This window comes from Syzygium oleosum, unplaced genomic scaffold (genome assembly GCF_021117445.2).
Source record: "Syzygium oleosum isolate NSW1041296 unplaced genomic scaffold, Sole_v2.1 Sole_v2.25, whole genome shotgun sequence".
Lineage (NCBI taxonomy): Eukaryota > Viridiplantae > Streptophyta > Magnoliopsida > Myrtales > Myrtaceae > Syzygium > Syzygium oleosum.
Genome location: NW_026607509.1, coordinates 1,528,119 through 1,553,230, shown reverse-complemented (window position 1 = coordinate 1,553,230; position 25,112 = coordinate 1,528,119). Strand labels below are relative to the sequence as shown.

The 25,112-nt window shown below is 41.4% G+C and overlaps 4 protein-coding genes across 5 annotated transcripts; all 4 read right to left on the bottom strand.

The window, feature by feature from the left end:
• Positions 1 to 5,581: 5,581 nt before the first annotated feature.
• LOC115674865 (uncharacterized) lies at positions 5,582 to 8,205 on the bottom strand. Its single transcript, XM_030597381.2, has 3 exons — positions 7,850 to 8,205; positions 6,049 to 7,645; positions 5,582 to 5,912 (listed from the first exon to the last, which is right to left on the bottom strand). The coding sequence occupies exons 2-3, from the start codon at positions 7,225 to 7,227 to the stop codon at positions 5,859 to 5,861; spliced, it is 1,233 nt and encodes a 410-aa protein (XP_030453241.1). The 5' UTR covers positions 7,228 to 7,645; positions 7,850 to 8,205; the 3' UTR covers positions 5,582 to 5,858.
• A 154-nt stretch (positions 8,206 to 8,359) lies between these two features.
• LOC115674840 (protein VACUOLELESS GAMETOPHYTES-like) lies at positions 8,360 to 9,217 on the bottom strand. The gene has a single exon (XM_030597352.2). The coding sequence runs from the start codon at positions 9,152 to 9,154 to the stop codon at positions 8,543 to 8,545; it is 612 nt and encodes a 203-aa protein (XP_030453212.1). The 5' UTR covers positions 9,155 to 9,217; the 3' UTR covers positions 8,360 to 8,542.
• A 1,265-nt stretch (positions 9,218 to 10,482) lies between these two features.
• LOC115674839 (metal tolerance protein C2) lies at positions 10,483 to 17,288 on the bottom strand. The gene is made up of 10 exons (XM_056302797.1): positions 16,555 to 17,288; positions 16,086 to 16,194; positions 15,741 to 15,780; positions 15,275 to 15,351; positions 14,340 to 14,428; positions 11,525 to 11,594; positions 11,398 to 11,436; positions 11,132 to 11,282; positions 10,960 to 11,049; positions 10,483 to 10,812 (listed from the first exon to the last, which is right to left on the bottom strand). The coding sequence occupies exons 1-10, from the start codon at positions 16,955 to 16,957 to the stop codon at positions 10,711 to 10,713; spliced, it is 1,170 nt and encodes a 389-aa protein (XP_056158772.1). The 5' UTR covers positions 16,958 to 17,288; the 3' UTR covers positions 10,483 to 10,710.
• Positions 17,289 to 18,743: 1,455 nt separating this feature from the next.
• Positions 18,744 to 23,719, bottom strand: LOC115674723 (probable protein phosphatase 2C 25). Of its 2 annotated transcripts, none has more exons than XM_056302801.1 (4): positions 22,868 to 23,719; positions 21,468 to 21,634; positions 19,351 to 19,587; positions 18,744 to 19,262 (listed from the first exon to the last, which is right to left on the bottom strand). In XM_056302801.1, exons 1-4 carry the CDS (start codon positions 23,184 to 23,186, stop codon positions 18,993 to 18,995), a joined length of 993 nt encoding a protein of 330 aa, XP_056158776.1. In that variant the 5' UTR covers positions 23,187 to 23,719; the 3' UTR covers positions 18,744 to 18,992. The 2 variants fall into 2 exon arrangements, with proteins under 2 accessions (XP_056158776.1, XP_030453070.1); XM_030597210.2 differs by having other exon boundaries at positions 21,468 to 21,832; positions 22,868 to 23,718.
• Positions 23,720 to 25,112: the final 1,393 nt, after the last annotated feature.

The window sequence follows — 25,112 nt, the reverse complement described above, 5'->3', positions numbered from 1 at the left end:
ATATGTATTGATCGATATTCAACACATAATAAGAGTCTTCCACGTCGCTTAGTTTATTAATTTTGTAAATCAATCTTCACCAAGGATTAAGCAGGAGGTTACAAGAGACTAAGTTCGATAAAGATTGCCCAATATGGTGCACCATTTGATAAATAGGGTTTTCCTTTATGCCGTAACCTCGGACGCATATAAGACGCACTGTGTCGTAAAGCATATGTCCCGTGGGTCCATAATTTGTCATTAAAAACACATTATTTAGCTTCTAATGAGGAAACGATTCTTTTACACCATGTAATAATCATGTTTTGTGAAGAATTAAGGCAAGCGAAAGCGTGAAGTCAACGGCAGACATGTTTGTAAATCCAATCGCGATCAGCCCAATTAGAGACAGTAATCAAAACTGGAATCATTGCCCAATTTCGCCAAGATCTGTTCTTTATTACAGACCTAATGGCTGTATCCATTTGTGGATGGTCATGGTCCCATGCACAAGAGAAGCAATGATAAAAATGGCTAATTACACGTATATATATATTGAGCAGTGATGAAAAAGGAGGAATCTTATTAGATGAACTTTGTCAGAGTGGATTATGTGTGCATGAAATATAATTTGAACCAGCACATTAGACTATCCAACCATACGATAGAATACAAGGGACTTAAACCAACGATAATGGGAAAAGATGACTTTATTAATGATGATCGAAATTTTTTATTATGGGGCTTGTAATACATAGCCGGGGAGTTTTCCATTCAAAAAATCTAAGATAGGTTACAAGAATGTGTACATACGTGCATATTATGTCATATCAAATTCATTCCGAAGCGATACGAATCTTTACGGACATCATTAAATGGAAGTCCATCATGAGTCTGGTAATGTCAAACTTCTTTAACTTCATTTTCTAGCTCAATCTCTTGTGTATTTCAATGCTTTTGAGATCGATTATACTTTTGGCATAGTTTTTACCGATGATCACTGTCCATGTGCTGAAATGTTTGATTTTACTCATCCTAACCCTTCTTCCTAGCTTCTTCTTTTTTGTATCTTCGTTAGGGTTTTTTTCCAAAGATAAGAACTACTTAAGCATTTCGCTTTTAAGATTTTATATATCTTATAAGAATATCAAGAGAGTTCATCTTCTTTATTCTTATTCATATGTAGAGTACTATGAATCAATGTCCTCGAAATATGGGTCTCGCTATTTCCTACATGCGATTGACAAAGTAAATTTTTTTTTCCAATGGGGTTACGATTTTGCCATCAAGTTCGATACTCGCTGATTGAATTTCATCAAGAGGCCTTCGATCTCCAAAAAGACAGAAAAATTAAAGGCAAGATCAACAGAACCGAAGGAAGAAACCACAGTCTTGGCAAATCATTCCAACAATCAGAAACTAAAGAGCTGAATCACGATACATCCTGACTTACGTGAGAGAGCTCAAGATGCCGGCATGACGGAGAGATTGGCTATTAGTTGCGATATTACGACAACGAGGGAAGAATGCTTGAGAAAAGAGATATAGGGTCTGCATAGCAACGTTTCTGTTCCAGAAATAATTTTTGATCAGAAATAGTTTTTTCTATTTCTATTTCTTGGAACAGTTTCTGAGCAAAAAATAGCGTTTAGTAACTGCACAAAATTTCTATTCCTGGAATAGAAAAAGAATAGAAACGCGTTTAGGGCGCAAATGATCCATTTCTATTCCATGGACGAGTTTCTCCCTTCTGGGCTACCGGCGGAGGACGGCGGGTGGCGGTGGGGGCGAGAGGACGGTGGTCGGCGGCGAGAGGATGGCGGCGCGGTGGGAGCGATGGAGCACGATGGTCGGCGGCGGAGCACGGTGGCGTCGGGCGGCGGTGACAGCAGCGGGGGGCGGCGGCAGGAGGTGGCTGGCGGCGGAGGGTGGCCATCATCGGTCGATGGAGCATGGCGGCCGGTGGCGAAGGCTGGCGGCCAATGGTGGGTGATCGCCGGCGTCGGGTGGCCAAAGGCGGGAGGTGGCCGGCGGCTGAGGGCAGCCAGCGCCGGGTGGTGGCCAGCGTCGGGCGGTGGAGCACAATGGCCGGCGGTGGAGGATGGCGGCCGGTGGTGGGCGACCGGCGGCGACGGAGGACGGCGACCGGTGGTGGGTGATCGCCGACGTCGGGTGGTTGGCGGGGGGAGGCGGCCAGCGCCAGGTGGCGGCCGGCGTCGGGCGATGGAGTACGGCGGCCAGCGATGGAGGACGGCGGCCGGTGGCAGGTGGCGACAAGCGTTGAGCGGCGGAGAACAGTGGTCGACGACAAGAGGCGGCCAGCTGGCGGGAGGCGGCCGTTGAGCGTTGGCCGGCGGGCGGCGGCGGCGGAAGGCGGGCGGTAGGTGGCGGCGAAGGACGGCGAGAGGCGGCGGTGGGCGGGTTGCGGCCGATGGATTGTTTCTTATTTTTGGAGAATTCTAGAAAAAAAAATTGTTTCTTTTTTCTTGTTCCAAAAACAAGAAGCAGATTTTTTTTGCTTCTTGTTTCTGTTCCAAATCTATTTCTGGAACACTTTTTTGTTCCAAAAACAAAAAAAATAGATTTTTTTTACTAAACGAATTTCTGTTCTTTTTCTGTTCCGGAGAACAAAAGAACAGAAAAACAAAAAAAACAGAAACGTTACTAAACAAACCCATAGAAGCCAGTGAAAGAGAGAGAGATTAGGGCATGATCTTGCCAACTTTGAAGAAATGAAGTTGATACGGAGAGAAGGAACCGAAGATTCTTCATGGAAATATATTTCTCGCGTTTGGTAAGAATATGAGTTTTGTACGGTTAAACTGCGTTTTCTGAACACTTCCCTACATATATGAAGAAACCATGGCAATATGTACATACATATTACCTTGCGGTTCTCAACTACCGTGGTTGAAGCTGACAAATTACTACGTTCGGGATGTTACTTTTATGTATTATATAACCGCACAATTAAAAAACCGCAGTAGCCCGGCCGTAAAGAAAAACTTATTTTGATCATAGTGTCCCAAAACGATGCAAAACTCTATAAACATCGTTTAATTGAAGTTCATCGTGAGTATGGCAATGTCAAACTTGTTTAACTTTGCTTATCTAGTTCAATCTCTTGTAATGTCAATACTTTTGAGAATCATTATACTTTTGGCACATTTTTTATCGAACGATGATCACTATTCATATGCCGAAATTTCAGTATAAATCATCCAAACCCTTCTTCTTAGCTTTCTCATTCTTGTTAGGGTTTTTTCTTTTTGGAGATAAGAACTACTTAAAGCATTTCGTTTTAGATTTATCTAATAAGAAAACCAAGAGAGCCCATATATTTTGTTCTTATTTGATATCTAGAGCAATGTAAATCCACGTCCTCCGAACCAACAATGAACATAATTATCTTTTAATGACGAGATGGGCTAAATCGGAAGCAATACAAATATTTATTCTTTTCAATGGGATTAAAATAGGGTTAATACTATGAAAAACCCTAAACTGGTACACCTGTGATAAATTTATCCCAAATTATTTTTTTGATTACAAAAAACCCCAAACTGGTACACCTGTGATAATTTTACCCGAACTAATTTTTTGACCACCAAAAATCCCAAACTGGTACATCTCTGACAAATTTACCCTCTGTTAATTTCCGTTAAATTTTTCAGTCAAATTGTTAAGTTTGATAACACGTGGTAGTTGACGGATGTACTAGTTTGGGGTTTTATCCATCTGTTTGTCACAAGTTTACCAATTTGTAATTTTTCGTGATATTAATCCAATTTAACGGACACTAACGGAGGATACATTTATCACAAATATACCAGTTTAGGATTTTTAGTGGTCAAAAAATTAGTTTTAGGTAAAATTGTCACAGGTGTATCTGTTCGGAGTTTTTTGTGGTTAAAAAATTAGTTTGGAGTAAAATTATCACAAGTGTACCGGTGTAGGGTTTTTAATGGTCAAAAAATTAGTTTGGGGTAAATTTGTTACAGATGTAGATGTACCAGTTTGGGATTTTTAATAGTAAAAAAAATTAGTTCAGGATAAAATTATCACAGATATATCAGTTTGGAATTTTTCGTAATATTAACCTATTAAAATATAGGTCTCGCTATTTCTTACGTGCGATGGATGGACATAGTTTTACTAAACCGAGCTTATGCAATGACCTCTTCCCGACGTCTTCTTACTTCTTCTTCTGTGCACTTATTTCTTCGCAAAAGATGAACTGGCTGGGCTCCAAAGTTGAAAATAGGGACGTCTTGTGTGTACATTTCATCTCCTACCATACCCCACCACAGCAAAGAAAAATATTCTCTCTCTCTGTCTCTCTCTGTCTCTCTCTGTCTCTTCATTAAGGATGAGGTGTACAAGGATGTGTTGTGTGTGCGCTGTGCGGGATCTATTGGAAGATTAATTGGAAAAATGAAAAAACTGAGGAGAAAAGGAAAGGGAGGGGAGCGGAAAAAAGGTGACGACAAGCCAGGCTGGTTGGACAGCAGAAGCATTATTAGAATTTAGTATGGTGATGTTGATGGACACCACCCTCCCATTTTCCTTTGTCACCAATCTGGCTCCTCGTCTGTGCTTACCGGTTTCGAGGGTTTTAATAATCACCCAGCTGACCGTAAAGTTGAACTTGGTATTAACTTAGATTATTAGCACACAGCACAAGTAATTTAATTGCAGTATATTATATTATTCTAACCTGTATATATTATATATAATATATAACAGCTTCCTCATAAAAAAAAAAGTTTGTTTGGGAAGCCGGCGATTCTCAGAATTGAACTATTTGTACATGTATTGAATAGTTCACATGTCGTGTTCCATGTATATTTATATATGTATGGACTTTCGTCTTTCTTATTAAACGATGGTCATTGGGTGGAGACTGATGGAGATAGATGAAGTGCCACTTTTGTAGGACATCTCTGTTTATATTCCTTCGAAGAAGCATTCGGGTTTTTTGTGCTTATTTGCTTTGTGGGGGAGAACAACAAGGTGTCGTATTATCAAGCAATTCGGTGTCCATCCATTGTAACTTTTGGAAGCACACAAGGTAGTAAGAAACGATCTCAAGATACTGGTCAGTTGGTGATATGAAAATGATTGTGTAAACTCATTTTAAGGATGATGTGATGGACAAAATCAATCACAATATGAAAAATGTGTCGGAAGTTATTTCTTATTGTGTCTTCTGTGATCGTCTTTATTTCTTGAAATGAGAGTAGTTTGTTATAGTATAACTAGTTTATGTTTTAAATACTCACCGCATTCCCACTTCAGAATTATCGAGTTTCCTAAGTCAAGAGCACCATGCTAAATCCTTCTTAAGTTTCCTAGTGGATGCTGAACAATCAACTACAATTTTTCGATCCCGTTGCAAAACCATGCTTTTCTCGCGATTTTCGATTATAACAATCCTTTCCCCATGCGCACATCTGACACGGATATTAGGGACAATTAAATCATGTAAGAGGTGCATGACAAGATCCGTGTCAACATAGCGCATTCCTCTTCTAACTTTACGGCCTGTTCATGTCTCAAAATCCCAAAAATGTGCAGAAGGAAGATAGGATCTTGGTCAACATAGCAGAATGCATCTAGGAAATTATGGATCCATCAGAATACATGAACTTGCAAACTTAAAAATCAGCTGTTATGAGCATATGCCAGCTGCTATATGTACTGTGTACATGCTTTCGGCCATATCATGCTTGAGTTGGCCAGCCTCACCCATTCTTGCCAGTTATGCAGCTTAGAAAGCAAGTTAAAATCCCGAATTCGCAAAACTTTCGTTAAATACATCGCAGAACTCTTTTATGGAACTTCCCGAGTCGCCTTGTCCAACTTTTTTTCTTTTTTTTTTAGCCAGAATGACAGCACCAGAAAAATAGTTTCCTCCAATTTGGACACCTTCCCTGCATGCATAGACATATATCAATATTCGATACAGAAAGTTTTAGGAAGCATTTCTGGCAAACATTATAGTGTTTCTGTCCACTGTTCACTACAAGCAAGGCAAATAGGAGTTCTTATCCGTAATAGTGTACTCACTGCAGCTGAGCCGGCGCTCTTATCGTCACTCTGTGATTTGCTGATGGATCCATCGACATATCTGTTTTCCATTTGAAGTCTGAAGTGCTGCACGGGATATGCCCCATCCCGTGTTACAAATGCTTGGTTCGTCCTAGCATCTGGCACCTTATGATGTGACGCCAAGCCGTGTCCAACTATGTTCCAATGATTCAATTGCTGCTTTTCTTGATTGGACACTCCCACATTCTTGCCCGGCACCGTGTTACCACCGGAATTCATCTTCTCTTTTGCTCCAGAAACATATGTAGCATCTTGATCAGCAGCTCCCTTTCCCGGCTGATTTTTCTCGAGATAGCTCGAGTAAGACTTTGCCAAATCGATCGAGAAGTACGCATCGCTGAACTGATAACTTGGAGTCGCGTGGCCTTCAGAAAGCAGAGGTGATTGATACTCTGGACGAGTCTGTTCTGCAGTCGGCGGAGTTGAAACTGTGTCAAGTTTTCCTCTACTCAAATCTAGGCTTTCCGTCCAGCCACTCCTGATGTTGATGTTCTCTCTTAGAGAGCTAGGTGTCTCGACCCATTTTGCCACTTCACTCCTGGTAATTTTTTGAGCTAGTAGTTGCATTATTTCTTTGTTCGCATCTTCTTCCCTATTTAGGTCTGCTCGATGGCAAGATATAGCACAGTTGAGGTGAATATCGAACTCGCAGAGTCTGCATCTGTATACCCACCCTCTGTAGCTGGGTTTATTGCACAGATCACACCTGAATTCATATGGGAGTGAGAATACCAACTTGAGCACATGAGGATGAGAAGTGATTGCAATTGAAGGAGGCAGGGCCGAGCATAACGCGTGATAAGAAACGCTACACGAGGCGCAGCTGTAGCAAAAAGAACCGTCAACCAGCTGTTCGCAGGCCTTGCAAGTGGAGTTGCCTTGGGAGGATGAGGACGTTGCAAGAAGGGTCAAGCAGTGATCCGGATGGGCGGGAAGTCGCAGCTTCCTAGGCATGTTGAAGCAGAGCCGGTGCAGGAAAAAAGGGCAGCTCTTGCAGTGGTAGTAGTCCGTTCCTGGGAGAAGACATAGTTTGCATCCGAAACACCGAGCATTTTGTGGAGGAGGCGAGTTTGTGAGTCCCAGTGGATGGTCATGGCTCAAGTGATGAAAAACAGCTTCTCTTCTCGGCACTTCCATCGCTGCTCGCTCCTCTTGGAGTCTATCTTTTTCCACAGAAAACCTATTTAGCGGCTGTTCCACGAGTCCCGGCTATTCGGTTTTTAAGTAAGTACAAAAGAAAAGACGGCGACTGAAAAAGAAAGATAACAACGTGCAATGCTTTGAGCTGTGCAAATGAAGGTCATACCATTTTAACTAAATTATGGACTTGAGTCCATGTGGAATATAGAATAGTGGGAGAATTGTGCCGGCCTCGGTCTTTCTTGATTACAAAGTTGCACTTTGTCATCTCCCCAAATCCCAACTTGAAGATGACGAAGTTGACAATACTGTAATGGCCGGCCTGTGTTGGGGTACCCGCAATCTTCCAAAGTCTCGCATAAAAATTGGGGATATCTTTTCATTCTCTGCTCAGCCCAAGATGTGGAGCTTCATCCTAGAAGCCAAACAAAACAAGAGAAGTGCAGGGAAGCTTTTACCAGGAGACAAATGACATGCGTCGACAATCTTGAAAACTTTCCTTTTGGTACATTTGGAAATTGGCAGACCACGCTTTGAGGTTCTCGCAGTTCCTACATCTACGGCATCTAATGTGGCCGGCATTAGGAAGAATTGGAACCGTGTAGTAAGAGGCTCTTACCTTCATTGTTGAGAATAACATAATTCTGCTAATTCCTGAGCGGCTTGTGAACTTTCTAAAGCCAGCTTTCTTCCATTTGGGTAATGGAGAGTGGTTCATCGTTGTCAATGAACATTTGCCTAAAAAAACGCAAACAACTCGAGCACAAAGTGTACGAGAAAATTAGAAAGACGGCTAGAAGATGGAGAGCTCGTGGCCACTTTGTTCACACAAAGGTTTGTCTATTGTCGAAGAGAAACTGTCATCTCCTTTAAGCATTACAAGACCGTGCGTAATGTGTGTGACATTTACCCAATCCATGGATGACACACTGGGTAACTCTTCTCCTATTCCCTCCGATGCCGCTCAGAGCCCCGGGTACTACTAAACCACCCATTCCAGCACCTCCGAAGTTGTTCTGATTTGATGAGAAGAAATCCAATTTCTTTAATGATGATAAGCGCAAGAGATATCAAGTACTAGATGTGAACATTCAGGGTCCAAAGGCACGAAAGGAAGAGATCAGATCACTAGATATCATGCCTCGCTCAGGGAAAAGGAGCCCGACGAAGCAGGATGTTCTGCCTTGGATTACTTCCATTGCTCCCACTTATTGAGTACGCTCTACCCATAAGTAGTGAAACTAAATAGTCAGATGAAAGACAATCTGATAAGACACCACAATTACATTCCAATAACTCATTCGATGATCATTTAAACTGAGCGCTGGTGATTGACGACACGCGGATTCTGATTGTTTGCAGGGACTGCCGGAGGTTGGAGGGGAGGGTTTGGTGCTGAAGCAGCAGAGGAGCAACTGAGGTGGACGTCAAGCTCGCAGGCCTCGCATCTGTACAGCCAGTGGTTGGAACCCGGGTTGCCGCAGATGTCGCAGCGGAAGCCCTGGGAATCACCATAAGGAGGAGAGAACTTCAGATGCAACTCATGGGGATGGCAATGACTCCGCTTTGCGAGCGGCATGAGCAAGCACAAGGGGTGGTACTGGACTTGGCACAAGTGGCAGTGATAAGAGAAGCCGGCGCCTTGGTGTCCACAAGCTCTGCAGTGAAAGCACGGAGTGATGAGGAGGTTCAAGTCATGGCTGGGATCGGCCGGATGCTGGACCCGCTCAGGCATGTTGAAGCAAGGACGGTGAAGAGAGAAGGGACAAGCTCGGCAAGTGTAGTAATCCCTGCCAGCTATTATCTGAATGTTGCAGGCCGAGCATACTGCAGTGCCAGCCCCACTGAAGTTAGTGAGTTCCAAAGGGTGCTCGTGGCTGAAGTGCCGGAAAACTGGCATTGCCTCATTGTTGAGAGAGTTCATGTTTCTTTGCTCTCTTTTTTCCCTCTATGGGTGTGTATGAGTGTCTGTTTGATGCAGTGAACGTTACTAGAATCTGTCATCAATTTATAGTGTAGGGAACTTAGGATGTTGGGACAATGTCGATGTGAGACAGGCAAAGAAAAATAACAGGAGGATTCCTGGAAATATCGTCCTACTCGGTGCTTAAGTTCCCACGCGGTTGATTGTCCTGCCCGGCGAGTTCCGTGTGAATCTATTGTTTATGTTCAGATCATTATCATATGTATGTTTTAATCTTATTGTTTGTATCAGTGCATCTTCCTACTGATTTACTAACACGAATGACAACATAGCTTCTTTCAATGGTGTCAAAGTCTCAGCTCAGCCTTCCTTTCCATTTTCCATTCCCATCGTTACACTAACGCGAAAATAATATATTTTGGACCTCGAGAAACGAAGCAAGTAATAGATGGAATTGTTAAAGCTCTTGCTTGTCGCGTAATCATCAGGCAGTATGTTGGTGTCAACTGGCTTATCGCTTCGAAACAAATCCCTTCGGTCCTGAGCATCACACGAGCTACTAATCTGCCATTAAATTAGCCAAGTCAAGAGGAGAATGTCCAACCTCTGTCTTTCTACAGTCATTACTTTCATTTTCTATCAGAAATTTTAAGGGACGAAAAGATATTCGCTACTTCTTCCACGAAAATGCTTACGCTTCTTCCATGAAAATGCGAATGCAATTCGTAAGCCGAAGGTTGGCCTCCTAAAATTTGGGTTAAATCAGACAACCTGAAAGGTCTCTTCACTCAGTCTGGAAAACTGCTTGAATAACTCGCCCGTTTGTGCAGTATATTCACATATACCGAGCTACCTCAAGCAAGGGTAGCTAGCATTCCCTATCTTCTCGGAACAATCAAACTGAATTCAAGTAGTCAGGTTTCATGCTCAAGACCTGGAATGCTTAAATCCTAGCAGTTGCACCACCATCGGCTTAACACACTTATAACTCTTACTCCAAATCTTGAATAGGACTCACCAAGAAGAACAATGCAGAGATAATAAGACTGTCCACTAAAATAGTAATAAAAAGTGATGTCGCTTTCTGCGTGTTGTTATTCAAGTTAGTAGGCTCATTTAGACAGCCCACAGGAATGTGCCGCATTGCTTAGTAAACAAATTTACCGGACTTGTCTAAATATGTCCAATATTGTTCTCAAAATATATCGGTCCATTGTAGCCCGTATCAAAAACCTCAGACCAGGGATTTGCTACCTCGTCAAGGAAAACATTTGCATCTTACACAAATCATCACATGCAACGAGAGAACACAAGTAAAGAAGAGCAAGTTTCTCGCAATACTCCCCCCAATAAGTTCATTGCCTAAGGATCGGGCATAAAAGACTTGACCCGGATGACTGGAGGGGCCACTCTTAAACGGGAAACAATTAAATGCCACTGTAATAATACAACTATCCAGCTGTCATTGATGACAAGCGCGAAAGCAGATCCATGTAATGCAGACACATTGACAGTCTCAAATACTAACCGTTGAATTAAGCAACAAAAAGATCAGCTCAGACATCATCTACTTGCACTGTCAAGTCTTGAATACCCAAATCATGATACAAACCATGGACAAACTGGATTAATGATTGATCACTCATGCCATTCTTCACCTGTTACCATGAGACAACACCCGAAGCTTCTTAATCATTATTAGACCATAATAAAGTAAGCTACCAGAAATCAAATCAGAAGAGAACAAGAATCAAGTGTCGAGGAAAGGAGGACAACGCCTATTAAATGACACATATCAAACTTACCTGTACCGAAAGTGAGCCAATGACATGACCAGGAACCAATTCCCAGAAACGAGCCTGAGATATCTCTTTTACATCTTCTCGAGCAGTAATCTGCACACAGTATCAAAACTTCAGTAACCATTAATAAATTGAAAAATTTACGTGAGCAAAATATAAGGAAATACATAATCACCTGTCTGCAGCATTTGCTCAATGCTGAAGTTGGCATACTAGGTGGAGCCATTTGGAGCAATATACCCCCACTCGCTTTAAAGAGTGGCATAACAAGCATAAAGACTGCCACTGAAACTAATCCCAAACAAAGAACCTCTGCATTCTGAACCCTGCAGAGCAAAAGGATTAAAGTCATCTCGCGCAAACTAGAGAAAGAAAAAAGCAAGCAAAACTAGCAGGTAATCTTCCTTGCCAAAATAAATCAAGAATGAAATTAGTACTTACCCAATGGACAGTAACCAGGATGCAAGTATCAAACCTGCACTGAGAAACAAATAAGCACAAGCTTAAGATGGATTCCTATATTACAAATGCATAGAAGGCCAAAGAGGATGCAAGAGTGGTTTTATACCTGCGAATGGAATCTGCAAGAACATGCAGGCAAACTGAGTGGTAATTCATGTCTTCAGCTTTTCTATACACTGCAAGCAAACAGAACAAGAGATAAGTAGCAAATAAGGTATGCTAAGTAAGATGCTTTGAACATCAATGAACATTTTCACAAGTCCAAAGATTTGATCAGCTCCCTTCTTCAAAATTTTCCTATTGCTTAGACTTCCCTAGAATGTGAAGTGAGAGGATAGGGAGGATCATGAATACAAACTCCATCTGTAACAGAAGATTGTGGAACTCTGCAAGCTGCTTCACAATATTCTCGAGCCCAAAACCGAAGAGCAAATTATATATGCCAAATTCTCCTCATTTTTTTAATCTAAGTAAAAGCTAATTTCATTGAAGGATTGCCAAGTCAGGTACTTGGTAGCACTGCAATTCCTCAAAAAAAGTGCCCTGATTAAATATCCCCAAACCAAGGCAATAAAGAAGAACCTAGATGTAATGCGACAAACAAGCATAAATGCACTGTAATATTAATTTCAAAATCCCATGCCTGTCTATGGTTAAAAAGCAGGTAAAGGCTCTATCTAAGAAAGTTTTCACCATTGAAAGAATAAAATCAGTGTCCCTCTCTCTTTCCTTTTGCACATTTTCTTGATCTACTTATCAAAAAAAAAAGCAGAGATAAGTGTTTAACGAATGAGGAACTAAAATCGTCCATTCTCAAGGACTTCCAGGTAACCTTACACTGAATTTGGATGGAGTGATTAGAAAAGAAAAGAAGGAATTTTCTTTTACACAATTATGAGAGAAAAATATAGAGGATTTGAAGGGATGGAGTTATCATATTATCAAAATACTATTGAGAGAAGAAAAAAGGAAAAGAATGCATTGTGGTATAATATATAGATGTAGCATCAAGATATAAGTGAGAAAGAAGAATAAATTGTTTTATTAATACACAAATTGCTCTCAATTTCTCTGAATCCCGCCATATTTAGAGGGATTCAGAGGAATTTAAAATGTACATAAAATTGACCCTTAAAATTGACCGAACCACTCTCATCTAATCTCCTACTAATCCCTTCTAATCCTTCCATCTCTTTCCTATCATCCAAACACAATACCTCCTAATCCCTCCTAACAAACATGGTGTTAGTTGCTGCAACGTCAAACAGGCTCAAGTCTACAATTTTAAAATTCATTTTGTTGAACAAAAAGGATATATGAATGATGAAGGGACCTAAGCTTACTTGAATTTGCTTCAATGTCCATGGACTTCAAACCGGACATAACAGCTCCAGTTTTCATTTCATAAATTTCCATACAAGGAAGACGAAAAAATGAGCAGTAGATGCATTTTCCTATTTTACACTTTACAGGTGTAAAGGATCATACTTGTGATTGACGGTCTTTTTCATATAGTACGGGTGTAGTGCACATGACAATCAGCCATTTTTTCTTGAATAATGTCACCCGTAGTACCTGTATTACGGTCGGCAATTCAAAATCGTCCCTATACTTTTCTTATTCAAAATATTTCTCGTATTTTTTTAAGGGAGTCACCATTAGTCCCTCTGTTAACTTGGTTAGCCAGAGTGCTGAGGTGGATGCCAGAATACATGCATCACAATACGATTGATCAAACAGCTTACAAGATACCACATCAGAATTTAAAAAAATCGAAAAAACAACAGATAGAGAAAGCGTGAGACTGCTGAGATTGTCAACCGCCTCGCGGTAATCACCATGGCCTGAGATGCTGACCACCACATTATGGCCACCGTCTCTTAGGCTGCCACAAGTAGCACTTCCTGCTATTTGTGTTTTTCTAGATCTAGTATTTGGGGAGAAAAGAGAGAGACCACCATGCGGTGGCCTTCGTCGCCTCAAGCTAACATGAGCAGTTTTCTGGGGTGTTCTCTCTCGCTTTAGTTGAATGAGATGCAATGTTGATTCAATTTATGAGAGTCTCTCCCTCTCTATATACTTGAATGATTGACCTTGTGATCTGGTCAGAGAAGTTTGTTTGGTGAGAATCATGCAACAAGAGACTAGAGGAAGAGAATGAAGATGAAGTGTTTGCAGAAATTACTGAATGAGATAATTAATTAGATTCCAATCAGTTCAGTCTTAAGATGATACTTGTTGAGCTAGAATGAAGTCCAGAGAACTGAATCGAACATCAAGTCCAACAAGGAGTGTAAGCAAACCAGTCAAAAAGTGGAGTACACTCTTGGGCTGGTGAAAGATCCACCTAAGCCGCCTGAAAATTCCTCCCTATTGCTGATGACCAGATCCAAGATTGGGCTGGAGAGAGAGAGAGAGAGAGAGAGAGAGAGAGAGAGAAGACGACAACCATCACGTGGTAGCCGCCGTTGTCTGAGGCTTACAAGCGATGGCAACCACTGTTGCTTGAGCTCAGCAGCCATGACCACAGCATGGAGGTTCTTGTTTTCAAGTCAGAGAGGGGGGATCATGTTTTCAAATGACAGAGTTAGTCCATTTCAGCAAAAAATTAACACTGTTAAGTCCACATCAGAAAATCCGTCACCAAATCAGTCAAGGATGCACAGTGACTTTTTTTAAAAAGTACAAGGACCATCTTGAACCAAAAAAAAAAGTTCAGGGACAATTATGAATTTCCGAAAATAGTATAGAGACAACTGGACAACATTGTTATTTAGCCACTACACAGTCAATTAGTTCAATTGCCTTGTGAGATTTAGTTTTAACAATAATGGCGTAAGGTGGATGCATAATCATGCATTTCCATTCAAATTACAAAAGGAAAAGGGAAAAAAACCAGTATGGCGACTAAGCAGACTCACCTATATTAATACGAGCATAGTTCCTGAAAAACCAAACGCCAATAAGATTCACCGATAAGTTGGTAACCGCTGAAACTATCAAGTAGTGCCTACAACCACAAGGAAGACAGAAGACAGATGATGCCATTAGAAAAGAGTATGCATAGCATCATAATCTCAGTTGCACTTTAGACAGCATGAAGAGATCACAAAAGGATGTATGCACATATGATATATACCACCATGATATATAACAAGGGAAAAGCTGAACCCAATCCAGGCAATCAAATTTCAGTAATGCACCCACAAGACAGACAAACTGAGCACAATTGGTAAATAGAACCTAAATGACCTTTCAGCCTTTCTCCATATATCTTAGTTAATACTTGAATGAGGGAGATTTCACCAGAAACCTCAGACATAATTAAGCAATTTAAGTTTCACACTGAAATTTCTACGAAAGCCATTCATCATGCCCATCAAGGCAGGCGCAACTCAATGCCCCAACTGCTAACTTCGGAAAACAATGAAACATTATCCATCGTTAATATCAAAAACATCTAAGTCAGATGGTCCTGGTTAACTGAAAACTGACACTGACTGGATTTGACACGATGTTACACCTATTAGTAAGGCAGGGCGTCGGATGCTTTTTTCTATGAGAAGTAAGCCAACTGCCAAGCTAGAGTTCTTCAAAAACCTGTCGCTTATTTTCTAGTACTAGTATCTTTATAGAACACATGCACAGGCAAGAGGCTTCGCTAAGCAGTTGTCCCTTCTAGCATTGACTGCTCATGTTAAGCCACTCGAGCACCAAATCAAACTCAAACGACCTCTTTTTGTCTTCTCTTCCTTTGTATTTTTTTAATTTAAATATCCAGCAATTGCAACAAGAAGGTTCTGTTCAATAGAGCTATCAGATTTTCCCCAAAAAAAAAGAAAGATAGATAACTCACTTGTGCTCAGATTCATCTTGGATGAAGGCATGAAGGGCTTCCACAGCAAGGGAAAATGACATGAACAAAAGAAAGAGCTGTCTAAACAAGCAGCAGAAATCACATGTTAGTTATTCTAACATAATCAACTCCAGGAAATGGTAGATGAATGTGATAGAAGACCAGTGCAGTAAAACCAGGGAAAGAAAGGGAGGAACAACCACATAAAAGGGCAAACCGGAACAAGACCGCATTTTCTAGTATAGACAAGTGGTTACACCTAAGGGCGGTTAACAGGAAATACGCCCCCTCACATGTTCCCTAAAACTGGCTGTTCAGATAGCAAAGTTATGGTGTCGGATATCTTCTCTCCTTCATTGAAGGGGAGAAGGGTGGCTGGCAACTTCAGCTCAAAATAGGTTCCCAGAAGAAGGGCTAAACTAGCTACACAACATGCACTTTAGTAAGGAAATGGGGACAAACTTACGGCATTGGTAAATGCAGACAAAACTTCTAGCCTCTTGTACCTGCAAGAAGCAAAACAATGATCAGTCAAGCACGGCATCGTTTCAAAAACATGAAAGGTTTATCTGATTGATTGCCCAATCAGGGAGAAGAAGACGAGGCCGAGAAAGAAACCAAAGGGTCTCCCACTCAAGAACTTTTTGTAAAAATTCATTTCATCAACTCATCCAGAATTACATCAAAGTAACCTTCACAATGGTAAGTGAACTCAGCCTGCTCACTAATAACAAAGGCGGCATGAATTCAGCTAGCTCTGAGGGGTTTTAGATACGTCTAGTCGGCGAGAGCAAAGTCCAACATTACTCACCCGTAAGTGTAATATCTGTCGGGCTTCTTGCGAGATACATCCATTGCAAACAACGAAAAGGTTAAGAGTCCACAGCCAAACGTCAGATGAAATGCATCGGAAACCAAACCTGAGAAAATATCGAACACACAATTGAAGAAGCAAAATCTATACTCAAAAATTAGCTCCCTAAACCATCAAATTGGTGTTCTAAACATACAACGCTTACACGGAAAGACACTGAAACATAAAGTCTTAATACCTTGCGCGACGCTTCAATCAAAGAACCAAAACTCGAATCGATCAAACTAAGAACATGGCTAGACAGTTAAAAGACAAGTGATAAAAAAGAAGAAAGCAGTAAGCAAAATGACCAAATCATTTCTAAGCATCAATCAAAGTAACGCAAACACATCGATCGCCAAGTCACTCGATTTTTTCGGTATACACACAAAGCCTGACGGCAAACAACAAGAGACGATGTCATTACCTACGCGGCCCGTGAAGAGTCCGATAACCAATTCGGCTGTCGAATACGCCACGTTGAGCGAAATCAACCAAAACAGCCTCTTCATGTACCTATTCCCAGACCTCGCGACGGTGAAGAAGGACGCCACCAGAAGCCACGGGCTCGCCCGCCGACTCGACCCCTTCCCCTCTCCTCCGACCTCGCCCGCGCCCTCGCCCACGCCCAAGCCCAACGGACGAAACCCCGCGGGTATATCGACGCTCGAGGTGCTCCGCGACAGCAAGGGCTGCGCCGGACCGTCGTGATGGACGGCGATCGGGGTGCGGGGCTCCCAGGGCTGGCGGAACGAGTAGGCGAGCCTGCGATCGCTCGCGCCCAATCCGAACTCGCCGTCCCGCTGGCTCCCGCGCCTGCCTCCCTCCATATCCGGCGGAAGCGTCGCCGGGCCGGGGGGCGCGGGCCGGGGGGGAGCTTTTCCGACGGGTCCGAAGAAAAGCCCCCGAGAGATCGGGCCGTCCCCGAGGACCGGCGGATTCCCGATTCCCCTCCCCGGACTTTTCAAAGGCGTTCGGATTTCATAGGCGCCGGAAGAAAACACCTGAGAGCCCTCCCCCCGAGCGTAGAAGCGATGCCCTGGAGCTGTTCGGCGGTGCGCGGGAGTTATGCTATGCTCGGCGGAAGGGACGATTGGACTCCGAGTCAAAGTAAACGCCGGTCTCTGCCCTGCCCTGCTCTGCTCAGCTCGCCCCCTCCCTCGCTCTCTCCTGTTTTTTTTCCGTCGTTTTGGTTTCGTTTCTCCCTTTGGTAATTTTTTTTGTCTCTTCTTTTTTCCCGGAAAAGAACTGATTTTTCCCGTAGAATTGGATGGTTATCTTTGACAGCATACAATACAACTTCCGTTTTTACGTGGGGCCTAATACCCTAAAAAAGAAATCCTAATTCTACTTTAAATTTTTTTTATCTTATAAAAAAACTTTCAACTTTAGGTCTAGTTCCAAATTGTGCCCTAAATTTTAACCCTCTATCTTAAATCGCCCTTAGTGATCTTACTGGGCATTTCCACGCCATTGCTCTAGTTTTTATCTAAATTTTATATCCAAGAAAATATCTTTTGGAAATGAATTTCCATGTCAACCAAAACGATATATTACTGGATTTTTAATTTGGGTAAAAATTGGAGAAATTAGGATTGGCTTTCTTCATTTTCATAAAAATGATCACCAATGTCTCTTTAAATAATTAGTCGATAAAAAATATTTTCATTATCGATAATAATTTATATTTGAATATTTTCATGACTAATAAAAATATTATTTATATATTTATTTTTATAAGAGTTGTTATAAGTGATCATTTTTAAAGAAATTTTTTTTTCAAATCATTCACTTTTTGCGAGCGAAACAAACGCATCCTAATTCAACCTCGACAAGTTGTCAGTTTCATAGTGTCCGCATGTTGAATCACATCAGTTTTACCATGCACATCAGAACCCAGCTCCCAAACTCAAAGCACAAAGTCACAATCCTAATTGCTGGAATTCGAACCGTCTTTAGCCATTGGCATGGTAATACAGGCACAAACCAGATTACCAAAAGGCATGCTTGCTGCAATATGAGGATGGATCCAAGGGTGGCTGAAGTATAAAAGTCCGAGTCAAGCCCCTTAGATGCAGCTAACAGTGTCATCGATCCTTCACGAAACAACCCACCAGACAAAACCCGAAAAAGTTGGAAGAAAATTATCAGAGCCGGTGTCGCCACCTATTACTAGAAGACGTATTCAATCAATCGAGATATTCACAAACTTAGCTGCAGTGCTGACCAATCTGGCCACTTGCTTAGTGACCTTGCACAGAGTAAGCAGGGCATTGCCGACCAAGGCATGGCATATAAGCAAACACGTGATCTGGGAATCAGAATGAGAACTCGGCTCTAACTTGACGAGAGAAAGGCAAAAGCAACGTAACTTAACTTTAAGTACTGTTTTCTAACCCAAAAACAAAAAGAAAAACTTCAAGTACTGACTGGCGGATAGGATGAGACGACTGAGTCGTCAAACCCCAAGGCGCGATCATTTGGCTACCTAATATTAAAACTGGGAAAGATAAATTGCCCGCAGAGAACTTGAAATGAGATATGAGAGAACGAACTGATAGTGATCACATGCAACTTTTGTATGATTTCAATAACAAGAAAAGGACAATTTAAATCTATATAGACTGAAGAACTTCAGTTATGTAAAGATCAATTTATGAAAATGGACTTAGAAGCAGCTTGTTCACAAGTATCAACATCATCCCATACATGCATAGTGACCGAATCCAGCTCAAGGAAGCTCAAAAGGAAGAGTAAAACAGAGAGAGCAGTCTCATTGTTGAAAGAACATGGGATTTTATTCAAAATGAAGCAGCTGAACATTCCTTCAACCAGCTTGACCATGCAAGTTAACTTATAAAACCTTCAGATAATGGACCTCGCATTTGCATCAATCCCTTGAAGGATATTGAAATTTGATGGTCCGACAGTGTCGAGAAAGCCCCTGACCGACAGCTCTGGGACCGATATCTTTTGCCCTAGCATCTCATGATCCACGAAGATGACAACAACAGTAATGTCATCGTGAAAAAAGCGTCTGATTCCCTTTTCAACCTTCTTAAGATCAACATATCTCATCTCCCTCTTCCTGGCTGCTTCATTTAAAGCGGCTTTTAAAAGTCTTCGAGCAATTCCCTATCACACAAGAAGAGTAAAGGAAGATGACGATATCGATATGGGTGTAAATCTTAAAATGAAGAACCATAATAGATAATCAACATACTGCTCTAGGGTTATTATGCACAATCTCAACAGCTTCCTGATTGGAAAGGTGCTCCCAGAGACCATCAGATGCAAATATGAGAAATTTGTCACTAGGTCTTAGAGTTCTCAAACATAAGGTCGGCTCTGCTGTAAGCACGGGCCTACGAAGGGGCTCAGCAAGGTGAAACCGTGGAAATGAAGGATCGAGAGAGAACTCTGGCCTCTTCAAGTACGCATCTCCTATAGATCTGGATACCTGACAAAATTTCACAGAAAATAAGAGATGTGAACTCTTAAAACAAAGTGATGATCAGCACTTAATTAAGTGCATATACATAATGAGCATACTATAAACAGAATTCCTTTGGTAAAAAAAAAGACAAAACATCGAGCGAGATGCCACTGCAAGAAAGTTCGCCCGTTGTGCTGAGGAAGAGAGAGGGGTGAAAAAAAAAAACAAAAAAGAGATGGTATGTCTATTTGAACAAGACTAAACGGACACCCATGCTATTTCATTTATATAAATCTATTATGAGCTTAAAAAAATAAAAAAGAATTAAGAAAACCTATTTTAGAAGCAATGATGAATTTACCAGGCGAACCTTTGGATTGTCTCTATTATAGAAAGTTTAGCCCAAGACTCCATCATTACCAGAAGATAAAGCAGCAGCATGAGGACATCGACAAAAATTCATTTAACTAAGTCAAAGACAGCCATTATTCATATTTCTATTGTGAGTTTTTTTTTTTAAAACAATATGCAGAACACAAATCCACATATTTCTAGCAAGAATTACACTTGATAGATGAGGATAATTATCATCATTAAAATACTTTATGGCAGCCAAGCAACAAATATGGTGAGAAGGAAGCTACTGAGCAATTTCTGCATCATTAAAGCTTTTCTGAAGCTGTTTTAGGCTGGCTACTCGCTAAGAAGTTTAATCCAGTTTCAGACTCGAAACTTTGTTGGGATTTCAATATTAAAATATGAAAAGGTCAAATTTGTCTTCATTTGCAAACCTCCACTTAGCCCTTTGCTACCAAGTTCAGCAACACATTAAAAAGAAGTGAATAAGTAAACTGAGGAATGCAACCAAACTCTCTGTTTCTCTAGCCAAAGGGGGAAAATCATAAAAAAATGGTATTGTAATGCCCTCTTCCTATAAAAACTCCTCGAGAGAAAATGTTCAATGTATAACAAGAAATTCCAAAGAGAAACTTGTCTTGCAGATAAACCTATCTTCCGCAATCACCAACGCATACTTCATCACATCTTGCAGCCAAATATTTAATGCCATCAGGCAACGGTGAACATAAATTGCTAATCTCACGCCAATCACTCTTTTCAAATGAATCACAGTCATTCATGCAATTGCCAAATCTTTGTCTTGTACGTTAGTTGCTATGCCATTCCAAACCACAGCTACCATGCGATGCGAACCAATAACCGCAAATGAACACGATCATTTTTGTCAATCTGCCACCACTTCAGAAAAACAAACCACAAGTTTCCCCCACTGTACTTCCCCCATCACTATACATCACATTAATCACGCTCACAAAAGAAATGCCTCAGGAGAGAATATCCACTATTTCAGTTGAAACAGCCAAAGAATGTTTTTCTCTATTCTGATAAGTAAGAATTTTAAAGTACAAAACATCGTTACCCTTGACAATACACCTGAAGATTATCACCACAAAGACGAGAAAAGGACAATAACATCAAGATCATTGTCATGTAAGTTCTAAATTCCAAATTTATCTATCCTTAAAATCATTGGGTTACTCTCTCATCCCTATAGACCACAGCAATTATCTTCTTGTGCTCTTCAACTAGTTAGGTTGCCCACCATGATATACAATCGAATGCTGCTACTTCAATTCATCCATTCAAGCCTCGTGAACGAACAAAAAAGGTACACGACGGCCCACAACAACATGCATGCGGAATGATCCCGTGTCAATCAAAAAACTGCTAAGTTAAAATTCAAATCTTTCTCATACTTAATAAGAACATGTCCTTCCAAAAATATGAGATTGCTAATTCCTTCCCCCAATAATTTTGTATCATCACACACAGCTCTCTAGATATTACTTTGCATGATATACTATTATAGAACACAAGAAGCAAACCTGAATAATGCCTTTGATACGCCATACCCCATGCTTCATGACTACAATGTGGGAATCATCTGGATGCAAGGATCTGAGTTCTTGTCTAACTTCCTCCATACTAGCATTATGGTCTTTAGTCAATTGCTCAGCCACTATCTTATTTGACCTTACCAAGGAACCCAATACTGCACGAGAATCACCGACATTAGCAACATATAACGTCCCCTGCCATATGACTCCAACAAGACAGCACGACCCAGTTGCTGCAATTAAAGGTTTTATTCCACATGTCCTGCGCACTAGAGTAAGAAATCCTTCTTCAGTGGCAGAAAAGGCACTTCTAATCATATCTTCAGACATGGATCCACGTTCACGAGCAAGTCCTGTAAGTAAGTGGAATGCAATGTGATGCTAGCATAGACTCATAATCACTAGAATACGGTCATTAGCCTAATGAAATTCAATGCCCAATATATTAAGCCAGTGAATAGCTATTCTTTGAACTCTTTTGGTGTCACGATTGCTATCAACTTTCATCCCAAAAAGTGACCCTAACCTACAAGAAACTTATACCCGACCCTGGGATTCGTGATCAAAGTCAATTTCTAGCTTGAAACTCCGCTTTTAATTGTTAGGTACTCCAATCATAAATCGAGAAAAACTAGAATGCAAATAAAATTTTTCAGGAGCTATTTGTCCAAGGAAAGAGTCAAGACTCCAATCAACAGAACATCGTGCAGTCATGCTAGAGTCAAGATGAAGGTGAATGGACTCAATTCATCGTAAATATCCAGTTTAAATTCCACTTGTGTCCAACATGGGTGTCATTTTCACCACAGCGCATTTTAAACGGAAAAAAAAAATGGAATTCGACTTTAAACCAGAAGAAGGCTAGTGATAAAAAAAGGCTAAACTAACCTCCATCTAGGTTTTGGACTACCTAATGAATCAGCCCATACAATCCAGTGATTTCAATGACAACAGGTTTTCCTCCAACCTAGAGAACAGGCTTCCCATTCCTACCCTCAAAACACACACTTGAGGATTTGCGAGCTGGTGAAACTGCATCGTCTTACTACCAGCTTGACTTGCCAAGATTTCTATATCTATCACATAGATTGATAAAAAGAAACACACTAGCAAGCCAGATATAAACAGGAAATATGAAAACAACGCCATAGAAAAGCCGCTGCTACCCAAAATTGTCAAAACGAAAAGAAGCTAACCAATAGCTTCCAAGATTACCAGCATATTGCGAAGCACTGATTCCTAAAAACTAACGAATCACCACAAGTCCTCGGAAGGTAATTGGTTGATCTTTTTTTCCTTAAAAAGGACCTCAAATTCGTCAAAAGCGCAGACTCAATCCCCTTGCCACACAACCAAGAAACCGAAAAAGAAGGAAATCAAACACTCACTCATCAGGTGGAGAAAGAGATGATCGCAGATGAAGCGAGAGGCGTCGGGGCCACCATGCCCGTCGTAGACCCCCACGAAAGTGGCGTGGCGACCAGTCTCCACCTGGCTCTGGTCCTCGAGCACCTCATTGGCCTGGACGACCGCGAAGGAGAACTCCCCGCAGGAGTGCTTCTCCAGGTCCTTGCACCAGACCAAAGAGTCCTGGAGCGTGGGGTCGGCCTTCTCGTCATCGCCGCCGCAATCATCCTTGCTCATACGGACATATCGACTGACCGGTCTCCAGCAGGCAGACGCTATCCTTCCCAGCCACGACAACATCCCTCATTTCCCTCTCAAAACCCTAAATGAACCTCGGAGAACGCGCGCGGCAGACGGGGGAAGGCGGGAGGAAACTTTCCGCGGCCCGGATCCGAACCGGAGCGGAGGGAATCAACCCGTCGGAGGGAGGAGCCGGAGAAAGGGTCCGGGAAGTCGAGCCGGAGCGACGTTCCGGAGAAGGAAGAGATAGAGAGAGAGAGAGAGAGGGGAAGCCGCCGGAGACGGTTAGAGAGGCGAGAGTTGACTCCGGGACCGACGCATCGGAGAGCGAATCGACGGTTGGTGAAGTACGGCGGAGGAGGCGAAGGCGGCCAAGGAGAAGAAGAAGGGAAGGAAACGGGGACGGGGAGAGAGAGAGAGAGAGAGAGGGGGGCGGTGCTCTGCAGAGAGTCTAGAGAGAGAAACACCGGAGTTGGCTGCGGAAGTCTCAGTAGAGAGAGAGAGAGAGAGAGAGAGAGAGAGAGAGTTTGCAAATGGCGCAGGTAGAGAGAGAGAGAGGGAGGGGAAGGAGGGGAAGCGGTGGGAAGGGGAAAGGAAAGTTGACGAAGCGCGTGAGCGCTGCTCGCTTTCTTCCTCTTTTTCTTTCTTTCCTTTTCTTTTTTTTTTGCTTTTCCTCTTTCGGGGGAGCGGAATTACGGGAGTGCCATCGATGCCGGGGGGATGACGTCACGCGTGCAGATCTGAGGTGGGCAGGGCGTTGAATTTTTGGACGAGTCCCAGTCCAGTCCCCGTCCGGGCTTTTGCTTTACTTAATACTTATGTATAATATATATGAATTTTTCGACCAAAAAAAAAATACATAGATGAATTTAATTTATTTCTTCACCAGGTGAATTCAAAGTGAAAATATAATTTGCAGGGCTCCGACGCACCGACGCAAATGATTCATACACTTTGACTCGATGTATAATTTGATTCCTGAACTTTTAATTTATTGGATGCAGTCCCTAAATTTTAGTCCGATGTGCAATGTCGTCCGTGAACTTTCAATTTGTTCAATGCGATTCCTGAACTTTTTATACATGTTCAATCTAGTTCATAGATTATATGAAAATGCTCAATAATATTCCTGAACATAACGAAATGATGACATTGAACATTTTCATATGCTTTGGGAACAAACTTGAATATGTAGCAAAAGTTTGGAGATCACATTGAACAAATTAAAAGTTCTTGGATCCCATTCCACATTGAACTTGAGTTCATGAGCTACATTGAACAAGTTAAAAACTTAGAAACTATATTGCACATTGGGTCAAAGTTCATAACTATTTATGTCACTATCCCTAAATATAATTGTACTAATCGAGTGTCTTATGTCATAAAACAACGACAATTAGAAATTTTCTATTGAGCTTATAATTTGCATTAATGTATAACACCAACTAAAAAATTTGTTTATATCTTGTTTGATAGAATAGAATCTATGGATACAATCTAACGAACAATTTATATTAAAGGACATATTCGGATTTTGCGTAAATTAAAAAATCCGCGCCCCATAAATGCAACTAGTTTCTTTATTATTTAGTTAACCATCAAGATTGCTAATAACTATTTGCATATCGAACGAATGAAGTAACCCCTCCCTCACTTATCGCCTTATCAGATTAAGTAGATTTTTTACTCGATTGAATAATTTAAGTCAATCTATATAAAATTTATCAAACAAGCTTCACTCCATCGAGTGCCGAAATTTTTTTATTTTCAGCACTTAATTGGGTTATCAAATAGGCCTTAAGTATTTTCTTTCTTCGGTGGTTTCCACCAACCTTTCTTCTAATCTCCTATATATTAAGCCAAAAAGAAAGAGCTAAAATCACTCTTTATCTCACGTTTTCATTTCAACCGACATTGGCCCCGATAACAACTAGAATATTATATAATAAAAAGACGAAAAAAAAGATACAATCGGTACGTCTCTTT

What these genes read in the sequence shown, in the direction of transcription:
- LOC115674865 (XM_030597381.2), bottom strand. Translation starts at nt 7,227, where the DNA reads ATGGAAGTGCCGAGAAGAGAAGCTGTTTTTCATCACTTGAGCCATGAC. An exon ending in AGAGCGCCGGCTCAGCTGCA is followed by an intron (nt 5,913 to 6,048) that starts GTGAGTACACTA and finishes CTATGCATGCAG; the next exon opens with GGAAGGTGTCCAAATTGGAG.
- LOC115674840 (XM_030597352.2), bottom strand. Translation starts at nt 9,154, where the DNA reads ATGAACTCTCTCAACAATGAGGCAATGCCAGTTTTCCGGCACTTCAGC.
- LOC115674839 (XM_056302797.1), bottom strand. Translation starts at nt 16,957, where the DNA reads ATGGAGGGAGGCAGGCGCGGGAGCCAGCGGGACGGCGAGTTCGGATTG. An exon ending in CAAGATGAATCTGAGCACAA is followed by an intron (nt 14,429 to 15,274) that starts GTGAGTTATCTA and finishes TTGTGGTTGTAG; the next exon opens with GCACTACTTGATAGTTTCAG. An exon ending in TTGGCTCACTTTCGGTACAG is followed by an intron (nt 10,813 to 10,959) that starts GTAAGTTTGATA and finishes TCATGGTAACAG; the next exon opens with GTGAAGAATGGCATGAGTGA.
- LOC115674723 (XM_030597210.2), bottom strand. Translation starts at nt 23,186, where the DNA reads ATGTTGTCGTGGCTGGGAAGGATAGCGTCTGCCTGCTGGAGACCGGTC. An exon ending in TCTCTTTCTCCACCTGATGA is followed by an intron (nt 21,833 to 22,867) that starts GTGAGTGTTTGA and finishes ACTTACTTACAG; the next exon opens with GACTTGCTCGTGAACGTGGA. An exon ending in GTATCAAAGGCATTATTCAG is followed by an intron (nt 19,588 to 21,467) that starts GTTTGCTTCTTG and finishes AAATTTTGTCAG; the next exon opens with GTATCCAGATCTATAGGAGA.